Source organism: Bos mutus, chromosome 2, assembly GCF_027580195.1.
Source record: "Bos mutus isolate GX-2022 chromosome 2, NWIPB_WYAK_1.1, whole genome shotgun sequence".
Lineage (NCBI taxonomy): Eukaryota > Metazoa > Chordata > Mammalia > Artiodactyla > Bovidae > Bos > Bos mutus.
The window spans coordinates 31,762,738-31,789,342 of record NC_091618.1 but is presented as its reverse complement, the minus strand read 5'-3'; the positions used below and the strand labels follow the sequence as shown (position 1 = coordinate 31,789,342).

General features: G+C 42.1%; 2 protein-coding genes across 3 annotated transcripts in view; one reads left to right on the top strand and one right to left on the bottom strand.

Annotated features, from left to right (window-relative positions):
- The window catches only part of PECR (peroxisomal trans-2-enoyl-CoA reductase), a 53,853-nt gene extending 43,747 nt beyond the window's left edge, over positions 1-10,106 (bottom strand). The window contains exons 1-2 of the mRNA XM_005896179.3: positions 9,942-10,106; positions 1,075-1,208 (exon numbers count right to left, since the gene is read on the bottom strand). Coding sequence (XP_005896241.2) covers positions 1,075-1,208; positions 9,942-10,071 — 264 coding nt within the window. The 5' untranslated portion in view covers positions 10,072-10,106. The remainder of the gene's footprint in view (positions 1-1,074; positions 1,209-9,941) is intronic.
- An 80-nt stretch (positions 10,107-10,186) lies between these two features.
- Positions 10,187-24,050, top strand: TMEM169 (transmembrane protein 169). Of its 2 annotated transcripts, none has more exons than XM_070380162.1 (3): positions 10,187-10,298; positions 19,076-19,473; positions 21,195-24,050. In XM_070380162.1, the coding sequence occupies exons 2-3, from the start codon at positions 19,137-19,139 to the stop codon at positions 21,815-21,817; spliced, it is 960 nt and encodes a 319-aa protein (XP_070236263.1). In that variant the 5' UTR covers positions 10,187-10,298; positions 19,076-19,136; the 3' UTR covers positions 21,818-24,050. The 2 variants fall into 2 exon arrangements, with proteins under 2 accessions (XP_070236263.1, XP_014333842.1); XM_014478356.2 differs by having other exon boundaries at positions 10,194-10,302.
- Positions 24,051-26,605: the final 2,555 nt, after the last annotated feature.

Genomic DNA, 26,605 nt, shown 5'->3' with positions numbered 1-26,605 from the left:
GTGGACTCCGGAAGTTGGTGATGGACAGGGAGGCCTGGTGTGCTGCAGTTCACAGGGTCGCAGAGTCGGACACAACTGAGCGACTGAACTGAACTGAACTGAATCTGTAAACAACTAACTCAGAATATTGGAGAGTGATGAAATAGACATTACAAAATGAGTTAAATGGCAGAGGGCATGAAAGGTAGCCTCCAGACTAAACTGTTCTTGCTTAGCTTCCCTCCATGTCTTCCCTTCCTCTCTTTCTCCTGAGACTACTTGCTGAGCGCCAAAGAATGGATGCTTTTGAACTGTGGTGTTGGACAAGACTCTTGAGAGTCCCTTGAACTGCAAGGAGATCCAACCAGTCCATCCTAAAGGAGATCAGTCCTGGGTGTTCATTGGAGGGACTGATGCTGAAGCTGAAACTCTAATACTTTGGCCACCTGATGCCGAAAGCTGACTCATTTGAAAAGACCCTGATGTTGGGAAAGATTGAGGGCGGGAGGAGAAGGGGACAACAGAGGATGAGATGGTTGGATGGCATCACCAACACAGTGGACATAGGTTTGGGTGGACTCTGGGAGTTGGTGATGGACAGGGAGGCCTGGTGTGCTGCAGTTCATGGGGTCGCAAAGAGTCGGACATGACTGAGCGAGTGAACTCAGAACTCAGCAAGATGGATGGACCTTGAAAATACCATACTATGTGAAATAAGAAAAACAAATACTATATGACCTCACTTATATGTGGAATCTAAAACATGACACAAATCAACATGTCTACAAGACAAAAACAGACTCACAGATACACAGAACACATTTGTGGTTGCCAAGGAGGAGGGAAGAATTGGGAGTGTGGGATTAGCAGACACAAGGCATTATATAAAGGATGGATAAACAACAAGGTCCCACTATATAGCGTACGAAACTATATTCAATATCCTGTGATGAACCATAATGGAAAAGAATATGAAAAAGGACACACACACACACATATATATAACTGAGTCACTTTGCTATACAGCAAAAATTAAACATGACATTGTAAATCAACTGTATTTCAATTTAAAAAAAAAAGAGAGATTAGCTTTACCTCCTCTTCATTACGGATGTTACATTTTATGGGAGTAACTTGAGCCTGGACCGTAGGAGACAGACTGGCATTCAGTTCATCTGCAGCAGATTTTAACCTATCAAACTTACGGGACGCAATGACCACATTACATCCTGAGGAGACAACAGTCAAAGAACAAGTAAATATTGATATATTTTCATTAATTGTCTACATTCCAAAAGCAAAAATGTTTAGAAAATATGAACAGAAATATGAATGAGAACGTCTGTTATGGTAATAGGAACTGAACTGATCCTAATTCAAACAGAACAACTAAAATAACTAAAACACTGAACAAATTATGCAACAAGGATTTCCAGGCATTGGGTATCAGGGGGCACAGGACAGTGACAGTGAACACAGGAAACAAATGTGAGCCCTATTATTATTCCAGACTGCTGCCTAGAGAGAGTCTTCAGACTGCAGCGTAGGCAGGAAGAATCCATTCAGAGCCCAGCAGGCTCCTGGGTAGAAGAGATGAAGTTGGGAGTCTGAGGAGGCTAAGACAGCTAGATTAAACAGCAACACAGAGACAAAGGAGGTACACAGGGAGAGAACTCCAGAGATCTCTCGAGTTCCCTCAGATCTTCAGCTGCGCACTGATCGGTACATATGAGAAAAGACACTATCTGAGGCTGGGGAAAGAACCAACCAAAATAAGCAGAAGGAACAAACCCTGACACTCGTACAGCACTAGACAAAAGTTAGTGTTCCAACCAGGAAAACACTCTGACAAGGTATTGGGCAAAGTACCCGGAGGGTATGGCCTCAATAGTGAAGCAAAATTAACGCTAGACTAAAGGCTGTTTAGGACAGTACTTAACAGAAAGAAAGCCTCTTTAAAGTATCAAACTGCTACCAAGTTAACTACATCACAGAACAAAGTTCAGCAATGTTTGCAACAATACAAAAATATCCATACAATGATAATAACATAGTTACCTAGGACCAAAGCACCCAAGATTAAGCATCTTGTTACTCCCCATGTTCTGCAACACAAACCCAGGCATATTGCTCTGAAGCAACAGCATACTTAAGAAAAATAAGTAATTTTTATTTTTTAATTTTGCAGAATGCAAAACTTTTGGTCGAGAGATTGAAGGAAGCGAAAGAAAAACAGCAGGAACAGATTGCCAAGAGAGGGAGGCTGTCCTCTCTGGGAGCTTCTACTTTCCAGTCCAGTCAAAATGTTCTATGAGTAACAAATAAATGTTAGTAACATTTGTTAACAAGTAACAAATAAAATGTTCCATGAGTAACAAGATGTTCTAAGAGTAACAAATAAATAAGAGCAGACATCAAAAAAAACAAAAAACAAAAAAACCAGCCTCCAACAAAGTAAAATTCAAATGTCTGAGATCCACTGAAAATCCACAAGGTACATAAAGAAGCAACGAAATACAACCCAGAATGAGGAGAGAAGTTAATTAATAAAAAGAGACCCAGGAATAACATTGACAACATAATTAAACAAACCAGAGATACAGTGGAAAATATTAAAAGCAGCCAGAGAAAAAGAACACAAAACACACAAAGACAGAAGACTTCTTTTCAAAAACAACACAAGCCAAGACAAGTACTTGAAAGTCCTAGGGGTGGGGAGATGACATGGGGGTTTTGGAACCTAGAACTCTTACCCCGTGAAAACAGATTTAAATTCCAGTTTCAGGGAAGAATGAATGGTGCTGTTATCCACTAAAATGAAGCCTGAATTGTTTGATGTTATCAGCTGGGGTTTGAAAAACGTACTGCTTGCCATTGTGTGTTTCTCCTCCCATTAATACATTAATGTTCCCACTTTTGTTAAATTATATATATCTATTAAATAATTAAATAATATAAATATTAAAAAATAATGGCAAAATAAAGATTCATTCACACATATAGTATCCAGAAGAATTCTTGAAAACAGAACTTCACTACAAAAAGATTAAAGGAAGTTCTTTAAGCAGAAAGGCAATAATACCAGATGAAAATCTAAATCTACAGAAAAGAAAAGAGAGAACCAGAAATGGTCACTATGTGAGTAAATAAATATGAAGACTTTTCTTATTTCTATTGAAATCCTGCAAAAGTTGGTGCTTGTTGAAAGTAAAAATGGTATCAATGTATTGTAGGCGTTATCACACATGTAAAAGCAGAATGTATGAGGACAGCATTTAATTGTTACATGAATGTCTCCTGTACTGGGAGGCGGGGTTTTCACCTGTACCACGACCTGGGAAGCCCACTGTATCCCTTACACTAATAGAGCATTTAAGCCTGTACTGGATAATAATTAACAGTCTCCTCCCACTCACTTTCGTCTCCTGGAGGACTGGGACCCTGTCATTGTTATAACTGTTATACTACAAACAGGCCACATATTCAATATTAACATATGGAACAGATGACATTTGGAAAGGTTAAAAAGTAAAATGGCTCTGCATTTTGGCCAGAACTAGTTGTATACACGGAGAAGGCAATGGCACCCCACTCCAGTACTCTTGCCTGGAAAATCCCACGGATGGAGGAGCCTGGTAGGCTGCAGTCCACGGGATCGATAAGAGGCGGGATCGCTAAGAGGCGGACACAACTGAATGACTTCACTTTCACTTTTCACTTTCATGTATTGGAGAAGGAAATGGCAACCCCCTCCAGTGTTCTTGCCTGGAGAATCCCAGGGACAGCAGAACGCTAGAAGCACAAGCAGAGCCTGGTGGGCTGCCGTCTATAGGGTCGCACAGAGTTGGATACGACTGAAGCGACTTAGCAGCAGCAGCAGTTGTATACGAGGAGATAGTTTCTGTATATTAAAATAAGTCACTTAAAAAAAACTATCTTTCAAGCTGAGGTTATAATTTAGTGAATTCCATATGCAGACAATTTTTGGAAATTCTGATAGGTAATCTGAGAGCTTTACAAAGCAAGTATTAACTTCACCATGAATTCCTTGTAAGACAAGACTAAAAGAGAATTCAATTTATCAAAATTGATGTGTAATTTTCAACAAAGCATATATTATATTGTTAGGAAATAGCTCAACTGGAATTCCATCACATCCACTAGCTTTGTTCATAGTGATGCTTTCTAAGGCCCACTTGACTTCACATTCCAGGGTATCTAGCTCTAGGTGAGTGATCACACCATCATGATTATCTGGGTCGTGAAGATCTTTTTTGTACAGTTCTTCTGTGTATTCTTGCCACCTCTTCTTAATATCTTCTGTTTCTGTTAGGTCCATACCATTTCTGTCCTTTATCGAGCCCATCTTTGCATGAAATGTTCTCTTGGTATCTCTAATTTTCTTTAAGAGATCTCTAGTCTTTCCCATTCTGTTGTTTTCCTCTATTTCTTTGCATTGACCGCTGAGGAAGGCTTTCTTATCTCTCCTTGCTATTCTTTGGAACTCTGCATTCAGATGCTTATATCTTTCCTTTTCTCCTTTGCTTTTTGCTTCTCTTCTATTCACAGCTATTTGTAAGGCCTCCCCAGACAGCCATTTTGCTTTTTTGCATTTCTTTTTCATGGGGATGGTCTTGATACCTGTCTTCTGTACAATGTCACGAACCTGCATCCACAGTTCATCAGGCACTCTATCAGATCTAGTCCCTTAAATCTATTTCTCACTTCCACTGTATAATCATAAGGGATTTGATTTAGGTCTTACCTGAATGATCTAGTGGTTTTCCCCACTGTCTTCAACTTAAGTCTGAATTTGGCAATAAGGAGTTCATGATCTGAGCCACAGTCAGCTCCTGGTCTTGTTTTTGCTGACTATATAAAGCTTCTCCATCTTTGGCTGCAAACAATAGAATCAATCTGATTTCGGTGTTGACCATCTGGTGATGTCCATGTGTAGAGTCTTCTCTTGTGTTGTTGAAAGAGGGTGTTTGCTATGACCAGTGTGTTCTCTTGGCAAAACTCTATTAGCCTTTGCCCTACTTCATTCCGTATTCCAAGGCCAAATTTACCTGTTACTCCAGGTGTTTCTTGACGTCCTACTTTTGCATTCCAGTCCCCTATAATGAAAAGGACATCTTTTTTGGGTGTTAGTTCTAAAAGGTCTTGTAGGTCTTCAAAGAACCATTCAACTTCAGCTTCTTCAGCATTACTGGTTGGGGCGTAGACTTGGATTACTGTGATATTTTATGGTTTGCCTTGGTTTCTCTTACCTTGGACATGGGAATCTGATTAGTAAAATGGAAAGGAGAAACAAGTTCCCCTGGATCAGCCATGGCCTCTGCCCTATGCTGTTCTTTCTTCAATCTTTCTGCCTTCAAGACAGGCATTATCTATTCTAGTTCCCAGAGAAGAGCACAGGCTGAACAAGGTAAGGAAATTGGATATATATAACTCTTCCTAAATCCACATTAAAAAAAAAAAATCCTCAGGAATTCTAGGTGATTAATGCCTATTTTGACCAAGGTCTCAAAATATGAGACATAGGGAACTGTAACTAGGATTAGTCACAGGAATTATCTAATTAGAAGATTCCCAAATTATCACTAATTACTATCTGAATGCTGAACACCTCTGGGAAGTTATTTAATCTTAGAACAGCTATCTTGGGACACAACTTTAAAAGGTATTTATTTTAACTGGTATATAAACTTGAACCAGGGTATAAATGTATTACAAGGCAGAATGTTGCAATGGTGGGTAAAACTAGAAATCTACAATTCCATTAAAGGAATGGTTAAATAAATTATTACATATGCATACAACAACAATACTACAGTCTTGGTTTTATAAATAAAAAAATACAGACACATGTGTATATTTGTGCATGTGGGTGACTTTTAGAAAATCACCAGGAAGGGGGTTTAGGAGATGGGCAGAATGGGAAAGCTCATTTTAGTTTTCTTTTATATACTTCAATACTGCCTGGTTATTGCAATGTTATTTTGTAAAATTATTATTGTCCTTCTCGTCACCCTTATGCTAAACGATTTGGATGAACATTTTTGTTTATATGAGTTGCAAGACAAACTCAGATTGATAAATTTCCTTAGAACAAGGTACCGAAGTAACTAGCAAATAATGAGTTATTTTCACATATGAGGCAATTGTAGCCAAATATATTGATTTTTGCCTGGGTTGATACTGATTTCTTTCAATCTTCAACTCAGAGTGCTCCATTTCAGCACCTTCTAGGTCCCAGGTGTTGGTAAGAACCCTGTCACCAGAGCAACAAAAAGTGCTGTCTTGCCTCACAATTTCCACTTGGAATTCCTACTTTCATTTTATCCACTGTCACAGAAGGTGAAAGTGCAAGTCGCTCAGTCGTGTCTGACTCCTTGCGACCCCATGGACTATTTAGTCCATGGATCTCCAGGCCAGAATACTGGAGTGGGTAGTCTTTCACTTCTCCAGGGGGGATCTTCCCAACTCAGGGATCAAACCCAGGTTGCAGGCAGATTCTTTACCAGCTGAGCCACTGTCACAGAAAGGGAATGACTAACTTGAGGACAGAGACAAGGATTTGGCTTGAATTCAATGTGAATGGTCTTAGGTTCAATATTCCTTGATGGAATCAGGGCTCCTTTTGTCTAACAGCATCTGTTAGACGTAGATGAAATAGATGAAAGAGAGTTCCAATTCTGTTCACTACATCTTACTCTTGTGAGCTAGGGCTTTCACCATCCTCACCGAAAAGGAATAGTCAAAATCATTTGGATGTGAAAGACAACACAATAATCACCACTTGCCTCAAAATCCAACTTGTATTTCATGCCAAAAAATAGTAGCCTTCTCACTGGAAAGAGAATTGGCTATTGTTTAATTTGCCCGATTTGGGTTTCTGTAACAATTTTCAGAAATAGCCATTAATTCTGGTAGAAAAAAATTAAGCTGAGCAAGTCAGAGTAAAAAGTATTTGTATATTCTTACATTGAAGGAAATGTATTTCCAATACAACACTACTGTTTTTTACAAGTACATTGGAAGGCTGAGCCAGGATCTGATGAATCTGCTGTGAAGCCTAGTACCTGACCTTCACAGAAAATGACAACCAAGATTACTTTTCTTATGGATTTTCCTGAACAGGGATACAGTTTGGTGTTGGGAGTAACGTAGAGAGTAATGGCCATGAAGTTGCACCAGGGTCAGATTCAGTTCAGTTCAGTCACTCAGTCATGTCCAGCTCTTTGCAACCCCATGGATGGCAGCATACCAGGCCTCCCTGTCCATCACCAAATCCTGGAGTTTACTCAAACTCATGTCCATTGAGTCGGTGATGCCATCCAGCCATCTCATCCTCTGTCATCCCCTTCTCCTGCCTTCAATCTTCCCAGCATCAGGGTCTTTTCAAATGAGTCAGCTCTTCACATCAGGTGGCCAAAGTATTGGAGTTTCAGCTTCAGCATCAGTCCTTCCAATGAATATTCAGGACTGATTTCCTTCAGGATTGACTGGTTGGATCTCCTTACAATCCAAGGTGTTATAGCCACACGTTCCGGGAAACAAACTCACTTAGAAGGATGATGCAGGCAGTGGAGTGTAGTTTATTACACCAGAGGGCCCAACACAGAGTCTCCTCTTAGCCAAGGACCCCAAACAGTTTTTGTGAAAACCTTATATACCCTAAGTGTATGTGCCCAAACCCACCTCCCAAATTCCCTGAAACTAGTCTGAACAAAGGAAGAAAAAGATACAATCAAAGTTAACCCGTGATTCATATGCCTTAAGCCTAGGTAGTTAATAGTGGACAATTATCAATAGGCTTGTGGTCATACCCCAATAAGCATAATAGAATTTATGATTCTATCTGGTTACACAGATGATTAGGGTATTCTTTTAGGCAATGAAGAGTCTAGGCATGAGCCCTGGTGTTCTTCCATCAAGGAGGCCTGGTTTTCCAGTTGGTATGTCGTTTCTATAGGTACTGGGCATATAGCTCAAAGTCCACAGTCCAGCCCAAGATAGAGTCCTGCTTTCAAGATGGAGCCTGTTCTGTCTGTTTCCTCCTACAAAGGGACTCTCAAGAGTCTTCTCCAACACCACAGTTCAAAAGCATCAATTCTTCGGCACTCAGCTTTCTTTATAGTCCAACTCTCACATCCATACATGACTACTGGAAAAACCATAGCCCTGACTAGATGGACTTTTAAGAAATGCTAATTTCCCTTTTTTTTTCTTATTAAGATGTATTTTTTCATTTTTTTAAGCTCATACTATGTGCCGAGCATTAGAAACATATGGGAAGCAAAGACAATTTACGTGTTCATTAAAAAGATCTGAAAAATGAATACAATTTAACCACTCATCATTCAAATCATTTCCAGAAACGGCAGTTGCTGATAAACAATGTTGTAAACTTCTTTCCAGTCTTTCCTGCATATACATCTTTCATTAACAATTAAATTGGAATGCTATATTTTGTTTAGAATCCTACTTTTTAAATTATATGGTATGCATTTGACAACATACATTCTTCAGTAGCAAGGTATTTAAATAGCAGCATATTTCAGTGTTACTGATTTATTCATTCCCCTTATCACATCTCACTACTGAACATTACACTCTTCTACACATATATGTGCTTGTCCCTGATTATTTCCAAAGAATGAATTCCTGATAGAGGAATTACTAGGTCACACAGCACGAACACTGTTAACATGTTTGGATTTTTTTCCCTAAGCTGACCTCTAGAAAGCTTGCAATATTTTACATTCTTGCCTGTCCTCTCTGTCATCAACATTTTCATTTTCCCTAATGTTTTAAACTTTTGTTAGAAAAACAATGAACCTTTTTATTGCTATATTTTGCATTTCATTGCCCCCAAATTGACTGTTTCTTCTTGCACTCACTGCCTTTTTTTAGTTCTTTAAAATGCTTGGCCCATTATCATAAGCCTATTTTTCTACCAGTGTGTCCCTTATTTATGAGATCTCTTTATACAGTAAATTTGTGCATATTGCAAATGTTTTTCTTCATGTACCTTCAAATTTTATTCATGTATATTTTTTAATTCAATGAGGATTTACATTTTCATATTTATTTATTTTCTCTTTTGTGGTTTCTTTCCTCTTTTTGTACTCACAAAGTCCTCCCTTCACCCAAGTCAAGTTAAGCTCAGCACATAATATGAACTTAAAAAAAAGTATGCTTAAAAAAAATGAAAAAATACATCTTAATAAGAAAAAAAAGGAGGATTAGCATTTCGTAATCTGACCCTGGTGAAACTTCATGGTCATTACTACCTACTTAACTCTGAAGTCAAGGTAAATATTAAGAGATTCAAGATTATATGATAGGAGCCTCTCCACATGTTAAATAAAAACTTTTCCAGTAGTCTTTCCATATTTCGTAATCATTCATCAGGCAATAAACAGAATGAAAAAACAGGGGGTTTTTTTGGCCACAGATGCATGGCTTGCGGGAGTGGGATATTAGTTCCCACTGCAGTGAAAGCGCTGAGTCCTAACCACTGGACCGCCAGGAAATTCCCTAGAATTAATTCAAAATACATAACCAATTCCATATGAATAATTAATTGACCATAACGATTCCATAATTACATATTAATAATGATAATGGTTTCATAATTAAGTCCATAGCAAGCTTCCACACGTTTCCTTAATCCCCACATCGGGCACTGTATCTTCGGCTCGAAAATTTCCCTTTAGTTTACAAATAGTCCATCCAATGCTTGTCCATAACTTTTTAGAAAGAACTCTCCTCTCCCCACTCGCGCTCGCGGTTCTAATTTCACCCACAGCTACACTTCCTTTCCTTTGCAACGCAACGCTCTCCTAAGCCCGGGTACCATCCGCTGGCTCCCCGCCCCCACCCCGCTCCCGGTTAAACCAACCTCTGAGGACCCCTTCCTCAGGATACCCTAGCCCAGGGACCTGTTCACGCACCCAGATGCAGGAGCTCGTTCACGATGGCCTTCCCGATGCCCGTGCCCCCACCGGTGACGATGGCCACCTGGTGCTGCAGCAAGCCAGCTGCTAAGCAGCTTTTGCCCTTAACCCAAGAATTCACGGCCATAACGCGTTTGAGCAATGGAGGGCAGGGCAAGCTAAGCCACCGAGGTCACGCCAGCGTCGCCCCGCCCCCTCTCCTTCGCCCCGCCCCTCTCCGTCATCCCGCCCCATCCCAATCACCAACCTGGCACGCCCGCCGCAGCGGCTCTGTGTCTCTCCAGTGCAGAACCGTTCCTCAGCGGCTGCATCCTGACGCTCAGCGCTCTCCGCCTGCCCGGGTCCGCAGCACATGTAGGTGAGACTCCTTGTTCCTTGTGTGTGTGTTTTATTTCGATGCTGTTGGGGAAGGGAAGAAGACAAAAAGTGGCGCTGTGCTCTATTTTGAAAAATTTAATGCTCAGTGGTATACCTCTCACGGTTTTAATTAAAATTAAATCTCCAATGCGTCTGGGAAAAGAGGCTGCAGCTCGGGAGCCTTGCTCCGCCCTCCCGCGGAGGGCGTGGTGTCGAGAGCGATGCTCTGGCTCCAGTTGCTTTGTGCAGCTGGCTGGAAAGGAAAGGGGCAGCCTTAGCCGAGGGGGAGAAAATCTTGCTTCATCCTCTGGAAGGGATGGAAACAAAAGGTGGAGGGGGCGGAATACAATTGTAATTATCCAGAGACCAAGATAATAAATGATTTTTAAAAGACACAGTCCCACCTCCAACTTATCTACCTCTCCTCACCCAGGAATGAAGGGAAGAAGGACTCTTTGAGGTTTGATTTGAGGTTTGATCCATTTCAGCTGGGCTGCATAAAATTGATGAGTCCAAAAGATCTTTTTTTTTGAAAGGTGTATGCTTCCTGCAAGAAGGCATCTGTAGGTGTGTGTTTGAGATCCTACCCTCTAGTTCATTTCTTATGCAGGCGAGCTCGCCTATTGAGGATGGTGGAGATTTATCACCCGCATTTTGGTGCCCATTAACAGTAATTCGCTATTCAAATTCTCCATCTTGCTTTGTGCTGTCTGCCCACTAGAGTGCAATTACACTAGCCTCAGGAGACTTTGCCTAAGAAAGTGGCAGATCTAGGGACTATGACAGGTGCTGTGATCCTAATCGTCCATGCAGGATGCTATTTCTAAGTCTGTAGGAAGGGGGACCCTCCAGGGCTTGAGAGTGGACTCTTGTCTAACACTCACAAAAGTATTGTCCAAGGAGACACACATGCTGACAAAGCAAGAGACTTTATTGGTAGGGGACATCCGGGCTTGGGGGTGGGGGTAGCTGCAGGGTAAGGGAACCCAGGAGAACTACTCTGCCAAGTGGCTCTCAGTCTTGGGTTTTATGGTAACAGGGTTGGTTTCTGGGTTGTCTTTGGCCAGTCATTCTGGTTCAGGGTCCTTCCTGGTGGCTTGCGCATCACTCAGCCAAGATGGATTCCAGCAAGAAGGAATCTGGGAAGTTGGTAAGACATGTTGCCTGGCATCTCCTCTCTCCTTTTGACCTTTCCCAAAATTTTCTGGTGGGCAGTAGCTTGTTAGTTCCATGTTCCTTACCAGGACCTCCTGTTGTAAGGTAACTCATGTAAGTGGTTACTATTGTGCCTGGCCAGGATGGGCAGTTTCAGTCAGTGGTTCCCCTAACAAGAATACTGTATTTCTCCCTGCAAGGTATTGAAGTAATGTAAAAGCAAACAAATGCCATCATTCTTTTGTTGGGTCCACCACCGAATTATTCAGAGTGAATTGGAAATGGATCTGGTTGAGAGTGGAATCAGACATCGCTGCCTCCCTGTTCCTCCATCCCCCTGCCCTCCTCTGACCTCTTTTGAGAAGAACTTACTCCCTATCTTTGTTGCTGACAGATTCCAAGTATGCGCCTTAAAGAAGGGAAGATACCTCTTCCGCTTCTTATTTGCTGATTAGTTTATGAAGGGATCACTTCTACTGGTCACCTCTCAGTTCTGAGAGGTTTCTTATTGCAGAAAATTTGAGGCCTTCTTTCTCCGGAGGAAGGAGCACTTTAAATTTCTTTCAATGATACTTTGATTGAAGATCTGATGAAATGTGGTTTGTGACCTGGCCTGTACTTGTGGATTCACGGAGCTCCGCCAGGGTGGTTCCGCATGGACCTGGCAGTACTGCAGCCGCTGTGTGTGTGGTGGCTCAGTGGCCTCAGAGAGGCATTCTGCGGTCCTCCAGTGAAAAGATGACTGACTGGACAGGCTTCAAGCCAATTTTGCTTGCTGAGGATGACCAGAAGCCATTTTGCAGGCTCAAGGAAGTTGCACTATGAGCAGACAGAAAGCTTTTTCACAGTCCAAAGACAGCCTATGATTTAGGGAGATGTGAAATCTTTTTGAGAGGTCTTTTTTTAAAAAGACCTGTAACATGGAAACTTACACTACCATATGTAAAACAGATAGCCAATGGGAATTTGCTGTATGGGGAACTCAAACTGGGGGCTCTGTAACAAACTAGAGGGGTGGGTTGGGGACGGAGATAGGAGTGAGGTTCAGGAGAGAGAGACATGTGTGTACCTATGGCTGATTCTTATTGATGTTTGACAGAGAACCACAAAATTCTGTAAAGCAATTATCCTTTAATTAAAAAAAGAAAGTAGCAAAAATAAATAAACTAAAATAAAACCCATAAAAATAATTCCTTTGTTCCATGATCAAGTGTTTCTAGATAGATTTCACTTTGGGAAGTTAAATTAAAAAAGACCTGTCCTCTCTGCCCCTGCCTCTGACTTCAATCAGTGTCTGAATGTCCGCAAACCCCCAACAGGCCTGGAGACCCAGCAGCAGCTCTGCCTTTGGGAGGCTCTTTGTTCCCAGATTGAGCCCTCTTTTTTCAGGGCATCCACGCCCTGCTGCGATGACTGCTCTTTTGGCTGAATCAAAGACCGCCTGGTGCTCTGCAACGCTGCCCACTTTGTCCTGGGGGAAAAGGCATCAGTGTGGCCATGATCCTCCCACCCTCCCGCTTTGTCATAGCCCATTAGCACTCCCTCGGTTCATCTTCTGAGATTCTCTTGCTGCTCACCCATCTTCCCACTCCCCCCCCACCCCATCTGCCTAGTATCTTCATTTTCTCCCCTCCACAAAGCAGCTGCTGGCTCAGACTGACAGGGGCCTGTGGGATTCTCAACACGGAGACAGAATCTCAGTGCTGAAGGAATATCAGTGGGGCATATCTAGCTCTGCCCTGCCTTGATGTAAAAGCAATCCAAAGCCAACTTATATAAGTAAGATTCTTAAAATGTGTTAGTTGCTCAGGTCACGTCCGACTTTTTGTGACTCCATGGACTGTAGCCACCAGGCTTCTCTGTCTATGGAATTCTCCAGGCAAGAATACTGGAGTGGGTATCCATTTCCTTCTCCAGGTGGTCTTCCCAACCCAAGGATTGAACCTGAGTGTCCTGCATTGCAGGCAGATCCTTTACATCTGAGCCACTATGGAAGCCAGTTCACAATATTCATCCGATATTTATAGAACACCTTTCATGTGCCAGATACTATTCTAGATATGAAAGATACAGTACAGTGGACAAGACAGTTAGGTGTGCTGAACTGATAGAGTTTATGTTTTAGGATATGTTGGGAGTTGAGGATGGAAGGGACATGTGTGCTATAAGAAGTAAAACAATAAGCAAATGAAAGATCAGACAGTAAAGATCTTATCTTATAGCTCTTACAGTAAAAAGATGCTCAGGCTGCTTATAACCGACTAGCTTCATTACCAGGAGCTATTTCCTCTATAGACAGATGCTCCTCAGGTGATGAACTAGCCTCAGTGTGAAAGCCTTCCAGGACCAGGAGACAAGAGAAGTGCTGCTTAAGGACCACAAAGGAAAAGGCTATAGCCTAACTGTGCTCACAGCCAATCACAGCAACGGGGGGAGACTAGGCGTTCTAAGTTGCTTCTCCATCATTTTGCAATCACTTGACACTCATCTGAACCAAATTTCCTTCCATTTTTACATTTGTGAGAGTATCTCTCTGAGAGGGTCTACTAGTCATTCTCAGTGGTGAAATGGCAAGCATTTCATCTCTTAGTTGGCCTACTACATCTAATGGTGTTAAGCCAAGATGCTAAGCAGAGAGTTTGGTCACCCCAGACAGAGGACTCTTATCTCTTCGAGTGACAGAGCCACAGGTAAGGAAACTGGAAGAACAGCAGGGCTGGAGCAAGGCACAGTTCACTGTTGTTTTTGTTGTTCAGTGGCTAAGTCGTGTCTCACTCTGCCATCCCACGGACTGTAGCGTGCCAGGTCTCCCTGTCCCTACTGTGTCCCAGAGTTTGCCCAAGTTCATGTCCATTGAATTGGTGATGCTATCCAACCATCTCATCTTTTACCACCCTCTTCTTTTGCCTTCAATGTTTCCCAGCATCAGGATCTTTTCCAATAAGGAACAGTCGTAAATGAACTTGAAAATGATGATCCTTTACCCACCTGGCCCCAGTTCAGGTTCCTTGGAGAAAGAAGATGTGTTAATTTCAGTGAAGGTACAAAAACTCAATTCCTGATTGTACTCAATTAAACCAGTGGAGCAGAGCACCCTAATTTGAAAGCTTTATAAATCAGAGATGGCAGAATGGCACCCTGTTTATGATTTGTTTTGGTTGTTTGTCCCCATGGTAATTTATTTAAATTTAGACTAATTGCAACAATTAAAATCACGAACTTCCACATGCAGTTTCAGACAACCCCTACTAAATGGGCCTGAATTTGTCTGTGAAAGCAGTTGGCTGAATACTGGGCTTGGTGGGAAAAAGAGAACAGTAACTTCTTATTTCAGATGAGACCTGAGCTCTTATATTTTCCATAGCCCCCACCACTCCTTGTGTCCAGATGCTAAGTCTTGGTATCATTGGCACTTATTAGCTTTTTTCCACCCACATTTCATCCATGTATGTTACTTGCTTCCCTGCAATTAATCTAAGAGCAGAGCCTTCAAAGCTTCGTGGCCTCTCCCACCCACCAAGTCCAGAAGTTCTGCTGAGGATCTGGATGGGTTTAGAGAAAGCACTGGATCAGGTCTGCTTCAGTGACTACCTGGCAGCAAAGTATTATAAACAGACTCCAGGAAAATCATGCCCAATGGTAAGAAGTCCATGAAGCACCAGTGTTCCACCACTGTGGAGGTGGGGTTAGTGACCAAGTGACTGACTGATTGGATGGGAGTAATGACCAGATGTGTGCTGATGCCCCAGCCCAACAAAGGCACTATGCCTGGGTAAAGAAGTTCATTTTGTGGTCTTGTGAGTCTTTGGTTGTTTACTGACTGCTTCAGAGCTATTGGTTTTCTTTTAATAAACCTCTGGAGGAGTACATAGGCAGCTAGAGTGATGGAAGCATTGGAGGAATATGTGAAGGAGATGGTGTAGGCTAGGATGGCAGGACAGGGAGGAGCCAGATCCACAGGTCTTTAGGCCACAGGACAAGTTTAAATTTCATTTTATACCAATGGGAAGTCACTGGAGGATTTTAAACAGAAAATGGCCTGCTTTTATGTATGTTTTTAACAGACCTTTCTAACTGCTAAGTGGAGAATTGATTACAAGACAGCAAGAATAGAATCCAGAAGATAAGGCACATTTTTAGAACCATAGTAAGAGATGATGGCCTCATAGACCACAGTGGTAACAATGAAGATGGGACAAAGTTGTGGATGCAGTTAAGAATTACTTGGAGAATTTCTTTCAAATATGGCTTAAAATCAGTAGTTTATGCATTAAGTTCCAGAGTTTGAGTAGTATATACTTTAAAACCTATTCCATCTACCTCAGAATGACTGAGGATTCAGAGCTCATGGTGGATTGAGGTTAACAGTCTGCAGTATCACATTCATTCATAATCTTTGGACTAGGGGTGGTGGTGGATGGGTGAAGCCTACCATGCAGGAAAAAGAGCAGGGTCCTGTCTCTTCTCTTAATTCTATTATTTGAAACCTTGGAAAAAGAGAATTTTTTTCCTGCTATATATCTTCAGTTCAGTTCAGTTGCTCAGTTGTGTCCCACTCTTTGCGACCCTATGGACTGCAGCACGCCAAGCCTCCCTGTCCATCACCAACTCCTGGAGCTTACTCAAACTCATGGCTATCGAGTCAGTGATGCCATCCAACCATCTCATCCTCTGTCATCCCCTTCTCCTCCCACCTTCAATCTTTCCCAGCATCAGGGTCTTTTCAAATGAGTCAGTTCTTCGAATTAGGTGACCAAAGTATTAGAGTTTCAGCATCAGCATCAGTCTTCCAATGAATATTCAGGACTGATTTCCTTTAAGATTGACTGGTTGGATCTCCTTGCAATCCAAGGGACTCTCAAGAGTCTTCTCCAACAGTTTAAAAGCATCAATTCTTCAGTGCTCAGTTTTCTTTATAACTCAACTCTCACATCCATACATGACTACTGGAAAAACCATAGCTTTGACTAGATGGACCTTTGTTGGCAAAGTAATGTCTTTGCTTTTTAATATGCTGTCTACGTTGGTCATAGCTTTTCTTCCAAGGAGCAAGCGTCTTTTATTTCATGGCTGCAGTCACTATCTGCAGTGATTTTGGAGCCCCAAAAAATAAAGTCTTTCACTTTTTCCATTGTCTCTCCTTCTGTTTGCCATGAAGTGATGGGACTGGATGCCATGATCTTAGTTTTCTGAATGTTGAGTTTTAAGCCAACTTTTTCACTCTCTTCTTTCACTTTCATCAAGAGGCTCTTTAATTCTTCTTTGTTTTAACCATAAGGGTGGTGTCATCTGCATATCTGAGGTTATTGAGATTTCTCCCGGCAATCTTGATTCCAGCTTGTGCTTCATCCAGCCCGGCATTTCACATGATGTGCTCTGCATGTAAGTTAAATAATCAGGGTGACAATACACAGCCTTGATGTACTCCTTTCTTGATTTGGAACCAGTCTGTTGTCCAATGTCCAGTTCTAACTGTTGCTTCTTGACCTGCATACAGGTTTCTCAGGAGGCAGATCAGGTAGTCTGGTATTCCCATCTCTTTAAGAATTTTCCACAGTTTATTGTGATCCACACAGTCAAAGGCTTTAGCATAGTCAATAAAGCAGACGTAGATGTTTTTCTGGAACTCTCTTGCTTTTTCAATGATCCAACAGATGTAATTGTTTCAGCATATATCTCTTATGTATAAGAACTCTCTTTTTGAGAAAAGATAATCACAATATCATGTGTGTGTGTTCAGTTACTCAGTCGTTACCTGACTCTTTGTGGCCCCGTGGACTGTAGTCCACCATGATCCTCTGTCCATGGAATCTTCTAGGCCAAAGTAATCGAGTGCCATTTCCTACTCCTGGGGATCTTTCTGACCCAAGGACTGAACCCCGTCTGCGGTGACTCCTGAAATGATGTCTAATGTTTGCTTTTAAATAATAGGAGGAAATGAAACAAAATTGGCTACTGGTATTTTGTTTATTGTTGAAATTGGGTGAGAGGTACAGAGAGGGTTCATTCAAATTATTCTCTTTGCTTCTGTAAAGGTTTGCCACTTTCCCTAATAAAAATCTTCTCCTTTTACATATTTGAAACTTTCCATAATATTAGTTTACAAAAATAATTGCGGTTGGTGCCAAAGTGATTGAAAATGCAAAAGTAATTGTGGTTGGTGCAAAAGTAAGTGCAGTTCAAAAGTAATTGTGATTGGTAGAAAAGTAATAGTAATTGCAGTTGATGCAAAATTAATTGAGGTTGGTGCAATAGTAATTGTTGGTGCAAAAGTAATAGAGGTTAAAAAGTAAGTGTGGTTGGTGCAAAAAAAGTGAAAGTGATAGTCGGTCAGTCATGTCCGACTCTTTGCGATCCCATGGACCGTAGCTTGCCAGACTCCTCTGTCCGTGGAATTCTCTAGGCAAGAATCCTGGAGTGGGTTGCCATTCCTTTCTCCAGGGGATCTTCCTGACCCAGGGATCAAACCCACATCTCTTGCACCTCCTGCATAAGTCAACCACAATTACTTTTGAACCTCAATTACTTTTGCACCAACCCCGTGTAATAACAATTTTGTTAAGAAGAATTTTTTAAGTGCCACTAGCTGGATACTTGCTAACTGGCACCTGTTTAGCAATAGCACTCAAAACATTACTTTCCCCTTTATGACTCATGTACCAAGAACACAGGCCGATCTGTTTTTTCTTTAAAAGATGTTGTATAGACTCTCCTCTCTCCCACTTTTTACCTGAAGAATAGAAGAGGAGAGAAAGTGTTACAAGTTAAATGTGTGCATTCTTTCCAGTGGTCTCCCAAAATGTGTTAGAACAGATCCCAACAATTCTGGGATCTTGGGCTAACAAGAAACCAGGAGACAAGTGTCCTTTATAGAATACCAGGGAAGGCATGGTTGGTGAAGTGGTGCCAGTGTTGAGTGGCACCACTTGCTCAAAGTTGCATTCAACCATTTGAGTATAGTTGTAATGTCTGACTTAATAGCCAGAAGCCTAGAATGCTAGTCCCAGCCATAGGAATCTCCATCTATGGTGCAAGGAAGAATGGTCCTTAACCTGTCTGTAAGGCTTCCTCACCCAACTTCTTTATACTTGGCATCCCCCAGCTAGATTGATGGGTTTTACATAATACATGCAACTCAAAATATAGCAACACAAATAAAATTTTATTCACGATTCATTCTTGTAAACGTAAGTCCATATTCAGTTCAGTTCAGTTCAGTCGCTCAGTCGTGTCCGACTCTTTGCAACCCCATGAATTGCAGCACGCCAGGCCTCCCTGTCCATCACCAACTCCCGGAGTTCACCCAGAGTCATGTCCATTGAGTCAGTGATGCCATCCAGCCATCTTATCCTCTGTTGTCCCCTTCTCCTCCTGCCCCCAATCCCTCCCAGAATCAGAGTCTTTTCCAATGAGTTAACTCTTCGCATGAGGTGGCCAAAGTACCGGAGTGTCAGCTTTAGCATCATTCCTTCCAAAGAAATCCGTTACTCTCGAAATAAAGTTTTGTGAGAAATAAATGGAGGGGAAGGCGTCTGCCAAGTTGAGGACCATTTCCTAAACCCCTTTCCATCTCACCTGATTCATTCCCTGTTGATGACTTTGTTTCCCTGTCTTTCAAGTGCAACTTGTCACTGGAATGCCTTTGCATTAGCTGCATCCTGGAAGAAGCTCTGTGATGTTATGGGTCATGAGTTTGCTCTGGCAGATTGGACTCTTGACAAGGAACAGCTAGATTTGAAGACGAGGATGGAAGAGCCAGCACTGGTGGAAGGCCAGAGTCAGCTCCCCAGCCCCCACCACAGCTCCCTGAGGAAAGCCATGGCAGCTGCTCTGGTCCTCGATGGAGAATCCACCATGGGGCGCAGGAAAAAGAAGAAGAAAGAGTCCCGCCCAGAATCTATCATCATCTACCGGTCAGAGAGTGAGACACTGGATGAGGAGCCTGGGGAATCGGAAGGTGGAGATCAGCCTAAAGAGGAGGAGGGAGATGATTTCATAGACTATCCTATGGATGATGGTGAGTCTCTCTGGGGTCACCTGCTTAAAGCCACAGGGAGCAGGCCCAGTGAGGATCCTGTAGAAGCCAGGCAGGCATTCAGTCACTGACCTGCTTCTTACGGATACATTTCTTCTCACGATGTTGCAGTCTTCATCCAACAAGTCAACAATATTTGTTGAGCATTTATTGTGGTTCTCTTCTAAGTAATAGGGAGGAGAACTCTACTTTTTTTGAAATTCCTGGTATAATAGAAGAGACCAATTTATACACAAAAATTAGTAATATAAGCTAACAAGGCTAACTATTTAATACATGTAGTTGACGTTCATAATAATCAGGAAAACATGAATTATAACATATGAGTTATAAAATTCCTTCACTATATAATATTCACTTCCTATATGGATGGCAAAAAATTAGGTAAAAGATATTAACATCAATGTGAGTAAATGGATATACTCTCATATACCTCATGTGGAAAAGGTATCTGCTTTTGGGAAATATGTCAATATCTATTAAATTCAAAATATGCATAGCTTACGTCGTAGAAATTCTCAGTATCTACCACATGCCCATGTGCATAAGGAAGCAGTTATAAAAATGTTTGTTGCTGCTAAGGAAACTGCAGGATGTCTATATTAAATGTCACTATTCAGCAGTAGACGGACATGGTAGATCTGTCTGTGTATACGGGTCATCCCTAAGACATATGCCCATGGTGAATGGGATGAGCCAAGTTGCTGCTCTTATGCCACTTACCTTCCAGTCAGGGGAAGACAGATAGCAAACAACTCAGCAAACAAAAGATGATTTCAAAAGATAATAGTGGTACAGGTTCCAAAGACAGTAAACCTCCATGACAGGAAGGGAGGTGACCAAGTGAGGGCAGGGGGTGGAGGGCTAGACCGCACAGCCTCTCAGAGGAAGGGACATTTGCTCTTGAGTTAGCCCCATTCTGTCCCTCATTCAGCCAGGGGCTAGACGTCCACAGGGCCTCGGGGAGCTGCCAACCAAACGCCTTCACATACTAAGGACCGTGGACTTTGCTGCATGTTTTACACTCACTACCTGCAGCCTCACTCCCAGGCCCACCAAAGAGCGGCTGTTTGGTGGGGGTGGGAGTGATGCTGCTGGTGGTGGGGATAGTGGTGGTGGTACTGGTGGAGCATCTGTGCTGGGGCATGTGTATGCGGTGTGCATGTGTGTATGTGTGGTACCTGTGTGTGTACAGAACTTGGATATGAAGCCTGGGACTTCGACTGGATTTCTCTCTCAGAGAGGCATGGAGGTAGGAATAAGGAGAGAAGAGGAGTGGGCTGCCCATCAGTATAGCACGCATACACGGTGCCACCTTCACACACGGTAGCCGATACTCAGGAACAGTATTTTCACAGCACTTACAGACCAGAAATATGATCACGCTGAAGAAGTATCTGTGGTAGAGTTCTCACTCCCTTCCATATTGCAGACATGATAGAAGCCCAGAGAAGTAGAGATAGTAAAAAACAAGCTTAACCTGCTTCACAGTCTTAGCAGGGCCCTGGCAGGAGAGTTGATCATGGGAATACTAAACCTTCCCTTGAGGGAGACTCATTGAATCTGCTGTGAAATCACTGACTTCGTGTGGTGTCAGGGGCCAGAATAAAGGACCTTCTTGTACTCGGCTCCAGTCTCAGGGGACAACCCTGATGAAATGTCTGTTCTTCTGATCTTGACTTTTGCCTCTCTGTGCCCTGCAGGTGTGTGGAACGTGCCCGTGGACAGCCGCTATGTCACATTAACTGGGACCATCACCCGAGGAAAGAAAAAGGGGCAGATGGTAGACATCCATGTCACGTTGACAGAGAAGGAACTGCAGGAACTCACCAAGCCCAAGGCATCGTCAAGGGAAACAACACCTGGAGGCAGAAAGGCCTGCCAGCTGGGAGCAGACCGTGGGCCACACGTGGTCCTCTGGACGTTGGTCTGCCTGCCTGTGGTTTTCCTCCTCTCCTTTGTGGTCTCTTTCTACTATGGCACCATCACTTGGTACAACATCTTTCTCGTATACAACGAGGAGAGGACCTTCTGGCACAAGATCTCATGTTGCCCCTGCCTCATCCTCTGCTATCCAGTGCTCATCATGGCCATGGCCTCTTCCCTGGGCCTCTATGCGGCCGTGGTCCAGCTCTCATGGTCCTGGGAAGCCTGGTGGCAAGCTGCCCGGGACATGGAGAAAGGCTTTTGTGGTTGGCTATGCAGTAAGCTGGGTCTGGAAGACTGTTCTCCCTATAGCATTGTGGAGTTGCTTGAATCAGACAACATCTCAGGCAACCTGTCCAACAAGGATGCCACCCAGGAGATAGAAACATCCGCTGTCTAAATTCCCAATGACTTACTTCATTCTCTGGTCTTAGTAGCCTGTTTATCATCTTCCAGTTTCAGAATACTCCTTGTTTAAATTATTCCTTCTCTCCCCACTATACACTGTTCTTCTGGAAAATTTTAGCCCACACTTATCTGTCGTACCATCTTGTTGGTTTTCAGGAGGGCGGGAAACAGAAAAGCAATTTGTGCCCAAATAGTCCATCTAATGGATAAACTCTTCTTTGTTCCTTACCCTAAGATAACCCTTTATCTGAGACAAGGAAGTTCAGGTGTGCAACAGTTCAGGAACTTGAAGGTATTCCTGGTGCCTGGAACCCAGGTTAGTATGTGACTAAATGTGACAGGGAGAATAAGGAGGCTCAGGGAAGACCAAATCCACTAATAAGATAATAGATAGTGATGGAGTGAAACATATAAGAAGCAGGGTTGCTACAGTGTAGCAGAATGTAAGAATTTGTGTGTATCACTTAGATTTTGATTTATATCTTAAATATAATCGAAGTCCAAATAGCAGTAGTTTAAACAAGACAAAAGTCTGTTCTTTCTTGTACAGAAGAAGTCTGGAGGCAGACCATCAGGGAAACTGATAAAGTCATCAGAGTTCCAGGCTTTCTTTTTATTTCCCAACCCTCATCGCCTTTATCCTCAGCAACCAGCGCTGACTACATCTCCAGTCGTCCCATCCATGTTTCAGACAGAACAGAGGACAGGGCAGAGAAGAGCACATACACTCTCCCTAAGCTAAGGAGGTTTCCCAGGAGTCCCTTTCAACACTTCTTCTATCTCATTGGCCAGGCCTTACTCACATGACCTCATGAGCAAAAGAGGCTGGAAAATGTAGTCTTTTGACTGGGCAGCTGTATTCTAAATATTTGGATTATGCTAATTTAAGAGACAAGGAAAGAATGGCTATTTTGGTAGGCAAGTAAGAGTCTCTGGCTTACAGTAATTATTTAAATACATTCAGATCCCAAACTGTGAATACAGTTCTATTTATGTATTTATTTATTTATTTAAGCCTAAATCTTACACAGAGAACTTATACATAGATACTAGCTACATATACTATGCATAAACCACACAGATATTAGCAACTCGTGTGTTGCAATTAAATATCTGTAATGCCATATGGTTTCAGGTGTTTTCAAAAGGAAGAGTGGATAGCTGAGTACAATTGTATCATGTACAAATTACAGTAGCATAGCTTTTTTCCAGGTAGTGAAGATGGACTGGGTGATGATATTTAATGTAATGTACAGATGAAGGACTGGGAAGAGAGGCATTGCATCTGTCAGACATTCCCCCGCCCCTGCCCCCACTCCACAACCCCCAGCAGGGTCAGTAACCCTAAGCAAAAGAAGATGGAGTCAGCTTTGGGTGTGTGTGTGTGCTCAGTCATGTCCAACTCCACAACCCTATGGACCGTAGCCCACCAGGCTCCTCTGTCCATGGGATTTTCCAGGCAAGAGTACTGGAGCAAGTTGCCATTTCCTCCAGGGGATCTTACTGACCCAGGGACTGAACCTATGCCTTCTGTGTCTCCTGCACTGGCAGGCGGATTCTTTACCACTGAACCACCTGGGAAGCCCCAGCTTGGGATGGTTTGACCAAACCTCACTCAGAATTTTCTGGAGTTCATCAACAAATACAATCTTTGCTGAGAAGCTTGGATCTTTGTGGCCACTGAGCGTATAAACCCTAGATGAATCCAGACTAATACATTCTGAACTTAAAAAAATTCCTGAGGGATCCCTTTCTAATAAAAAAAAAATCGTATGCGGTCACACAGATTTTTAAAGTTTGGGTCCTTACATGAAGAGCTGGTGTCCATGTTCATGTTTCAGGAAGAAGCTGTTGAAAGAACTGCTGTGAATCAAACCCAATGGGTCAGGTAACACTGTGCCACAGAAGGCCAGGGGCATTCGCCTAATGCATGGTGCTGAATTCCCCCTTTAGAGGGAAACCCATCCTTTTAAAAATAACTATCATTAGTTTGAAAAAACCCAACTCTGTCCAACATTATTGAAGATAACTTTGGTGCTGTCTGGTGGTTTTGCAGAGATACAAACAATTGAAATGAAGACAACAATAAAATCTAATTAACGTTTGCTCACTTTGTCTCTGAGTCTCTCCAACATTGAACACTATAGTTTTCAGAAAAAGAGTGAGTGTAGTGACTGTTTTATAGGTGTGTAATGGTCTTAATATGGGTCCTTAACATCTTGACTCTTCTCATCTACCACCAATTTGTGAGGCTTCTGTTTCGGTGGACTCTTCCCACAGATCACAGATTTACCTGAGCCTACATTAGGAAGTTGCAGCTTTATTTGCCACGTTTTTTTCAGAGGTTAAGGAAACCAGTGGGCAAGGTCCAAAGCAGTCACGATTAGGACAAAGGTAAGATGTCCCTGCGGGATGGAGGAGGGTGGGGTTAGGGTAAGGAACAAGGGATACCTAGATGAAGTAGATGTAGCCCTCACCCTAGTTGAGCTCGCCAGCTAGTGGAACCCATAGGTTCATAAAATCATGTCAAAAGGGCTCTGAGAGAGAGATGGAAAAGTCTTAAACTAGAGGAAGGAAAACCTCACCAAACAGACCCAAAGCAATCTCATCTCAGCTGTTAGCAAATGCCTAGAGAATTTTAGAGGAGAAATTAGAGATTTAAATGCCATATTTGAACATTCTGTTAGCTCATAGTTACATAATCTCTTTGGTAAATATCAGGAAGGAGGATTATGCTTTCCAGTTGCTTTGTGGGCATAATATACTGAGCTGGGTAAACTGTATTTGATCCAGTATAATACCAATGTTGCCAAGTGTTTTTTTTTCGGGGCGGGGGGGCACGCAGCATGTAGGATTTTAGTTCCCTGACCAGGAATCGAACTGTGCCCCCTGCATTGGAAGCACAGAGTTTGTTTTGTTTTTATTTATTTTAACTGGAGGCTAATTACTTTACAATATTGTGGTGGTTTTTGCCATACATTCACATGAGTCAGCCATGGGTGTACATGTGTTCCCCATCCTGAACACCCCCTTCCACCTCCCTCCCCATCCCATCCCTCAGGGTCATCCCAGTGCACCAGTCCTGAGCACCCTGTCTCATGCATCGAACTTGGACTGGCGATCTATTTCACATATGATATTATACATGTTTCAATGCTATTTTCTCAAATAATCCCACCCTCGCCTTCTCCCACAGAGTTCAAAAGTCTGTTCTTTACATGTGTCTCTTTTGCTGTCTCGCATATAGGGTCATCATTACCATCTTCCTAAATTCCATATATATGCATTAATATACTGTATTGGTGTTTTTCTTTCTGACTTACTTCACTCTGTATAATAGGCTCCAGTTTCATCCCCCTCATTAGAACTGATTCAAATGCATTCTTTTTAATGGCTAAATAATATTCCATTGTGTATATGTACCACAGCTTTCCTATCCATTCGTCTGCCGATGGACATCTAGGTTGTAGAAGTGGACCACTGGACCACCAGGAAGTCCCCCAAGCCATCTAGTCCATCGACATTAAGTTGCCATCCTTCATTTCAGTTCAAGTCCAGGGGGAGCAAAATCTCCTTGGATTATGATTATCCGTGGTTTCCAATGAAACAAGGTTCTAAATCTTTAAAAGAATTAATTTTAGATGACTTGATTCATTGCATCATTGAGGGCCATCCAGGGCTTAAGTTTTACAGTGTTGTAAAAGATTAGTGGCCAAAATCAGAAATTTCCTCCTCTTTAATTACTAACATAAGCTTGTTGAAATACTTCCTAGGCCCAAGATGGAGCCACTCCTGCCTAGGTCCCACACCAGCAAACCAAAATTTTAGATCACTTTTTTATCCCTTTAAATGCTCTGCTTGACCAGAAACACAGTACAATTGTCCCTAGCATCAGTGGGGGATTGGATCTAGGACCTCTGGGGAGACCAAATTCCGTGGATGCTCAAGTCCCGTATAAAAATGATAGGAGAGTTGGTTCTTTACATCTGGATTCTGCATCATTGAATTCAACAAACCAGGGGTTGAACTTGATCCACAGTTGGTTGAACCTGTGGTTGCCCAACCCATGGATGTGGTGGGCCAACTGTGTGTGTAGTCAGCCAACTCCCAGACAGCAAGCCAGCTCTGGGCTCTATACTTATTTCCTTGTTCCTTCTCATTCCAAACAAGGCTTACTATGTGCCCCACAGCTAATTAGATATTTTCTATTTTCCTCTTCCTTGTTGGTTATTATCTATCCTATAGAAGCTTCCTGCCTTTGTCCTATTTTGTGATTCTTTGAATCTGCTTCAAAAAGTGTTAAATAAAATCTGTATCACTGGCATTGTTTTCTTTAATCATTTTTAACAAGCATTTTATGTCTTTTTAATGGCATTTAAAAATCACATCAACATGGAACATCACTGTTCACATCTTTCTGGGATATAAACTTATTTCATATCTGTACTTTGTTAAGATTTTAAACTAATTTTTCCAATTGCCCATATAAACATCGTTACACCTCTGTCAGAACACAAAACCTGCACATTTTAATTTTGTATAATGTTCATAAATTCATCACTTATGTAGTTCATCAGAGCAATATCAGAACAATATCAAACTCGAATACATTTCAGCAACTCAAATTGTAATTTCAAGTTAAAATTTTTTACTTGCCTTTGTTAACTACTCCAAAGGGAAGCTTAGTCTACACTACAGCTAGAGTTTAAAATATCCCTGTTGTTTCAGTTATCTCTTGTTGTGTAACAGGTAAAACTTAACTGGATTAAAATAACAATCA

Excerpts from the sequence above, each read along its gene's own strand:
- TMEM169 (XM_070380162.1), top strand. The coding sequence starts at position 19,137 with ATGGGTCATGAGTTTGCTCTGGCAGATTGGACTCTTGACAAGGAACAG. Across the intron at positions 19,474-21,194 it reads AGACTATCCTATGGATGATG|GTGTGTGGAACGTGCCCGTG; the intron begins GTGAGTCTCTCT and ends TGTGCCCTGCAG.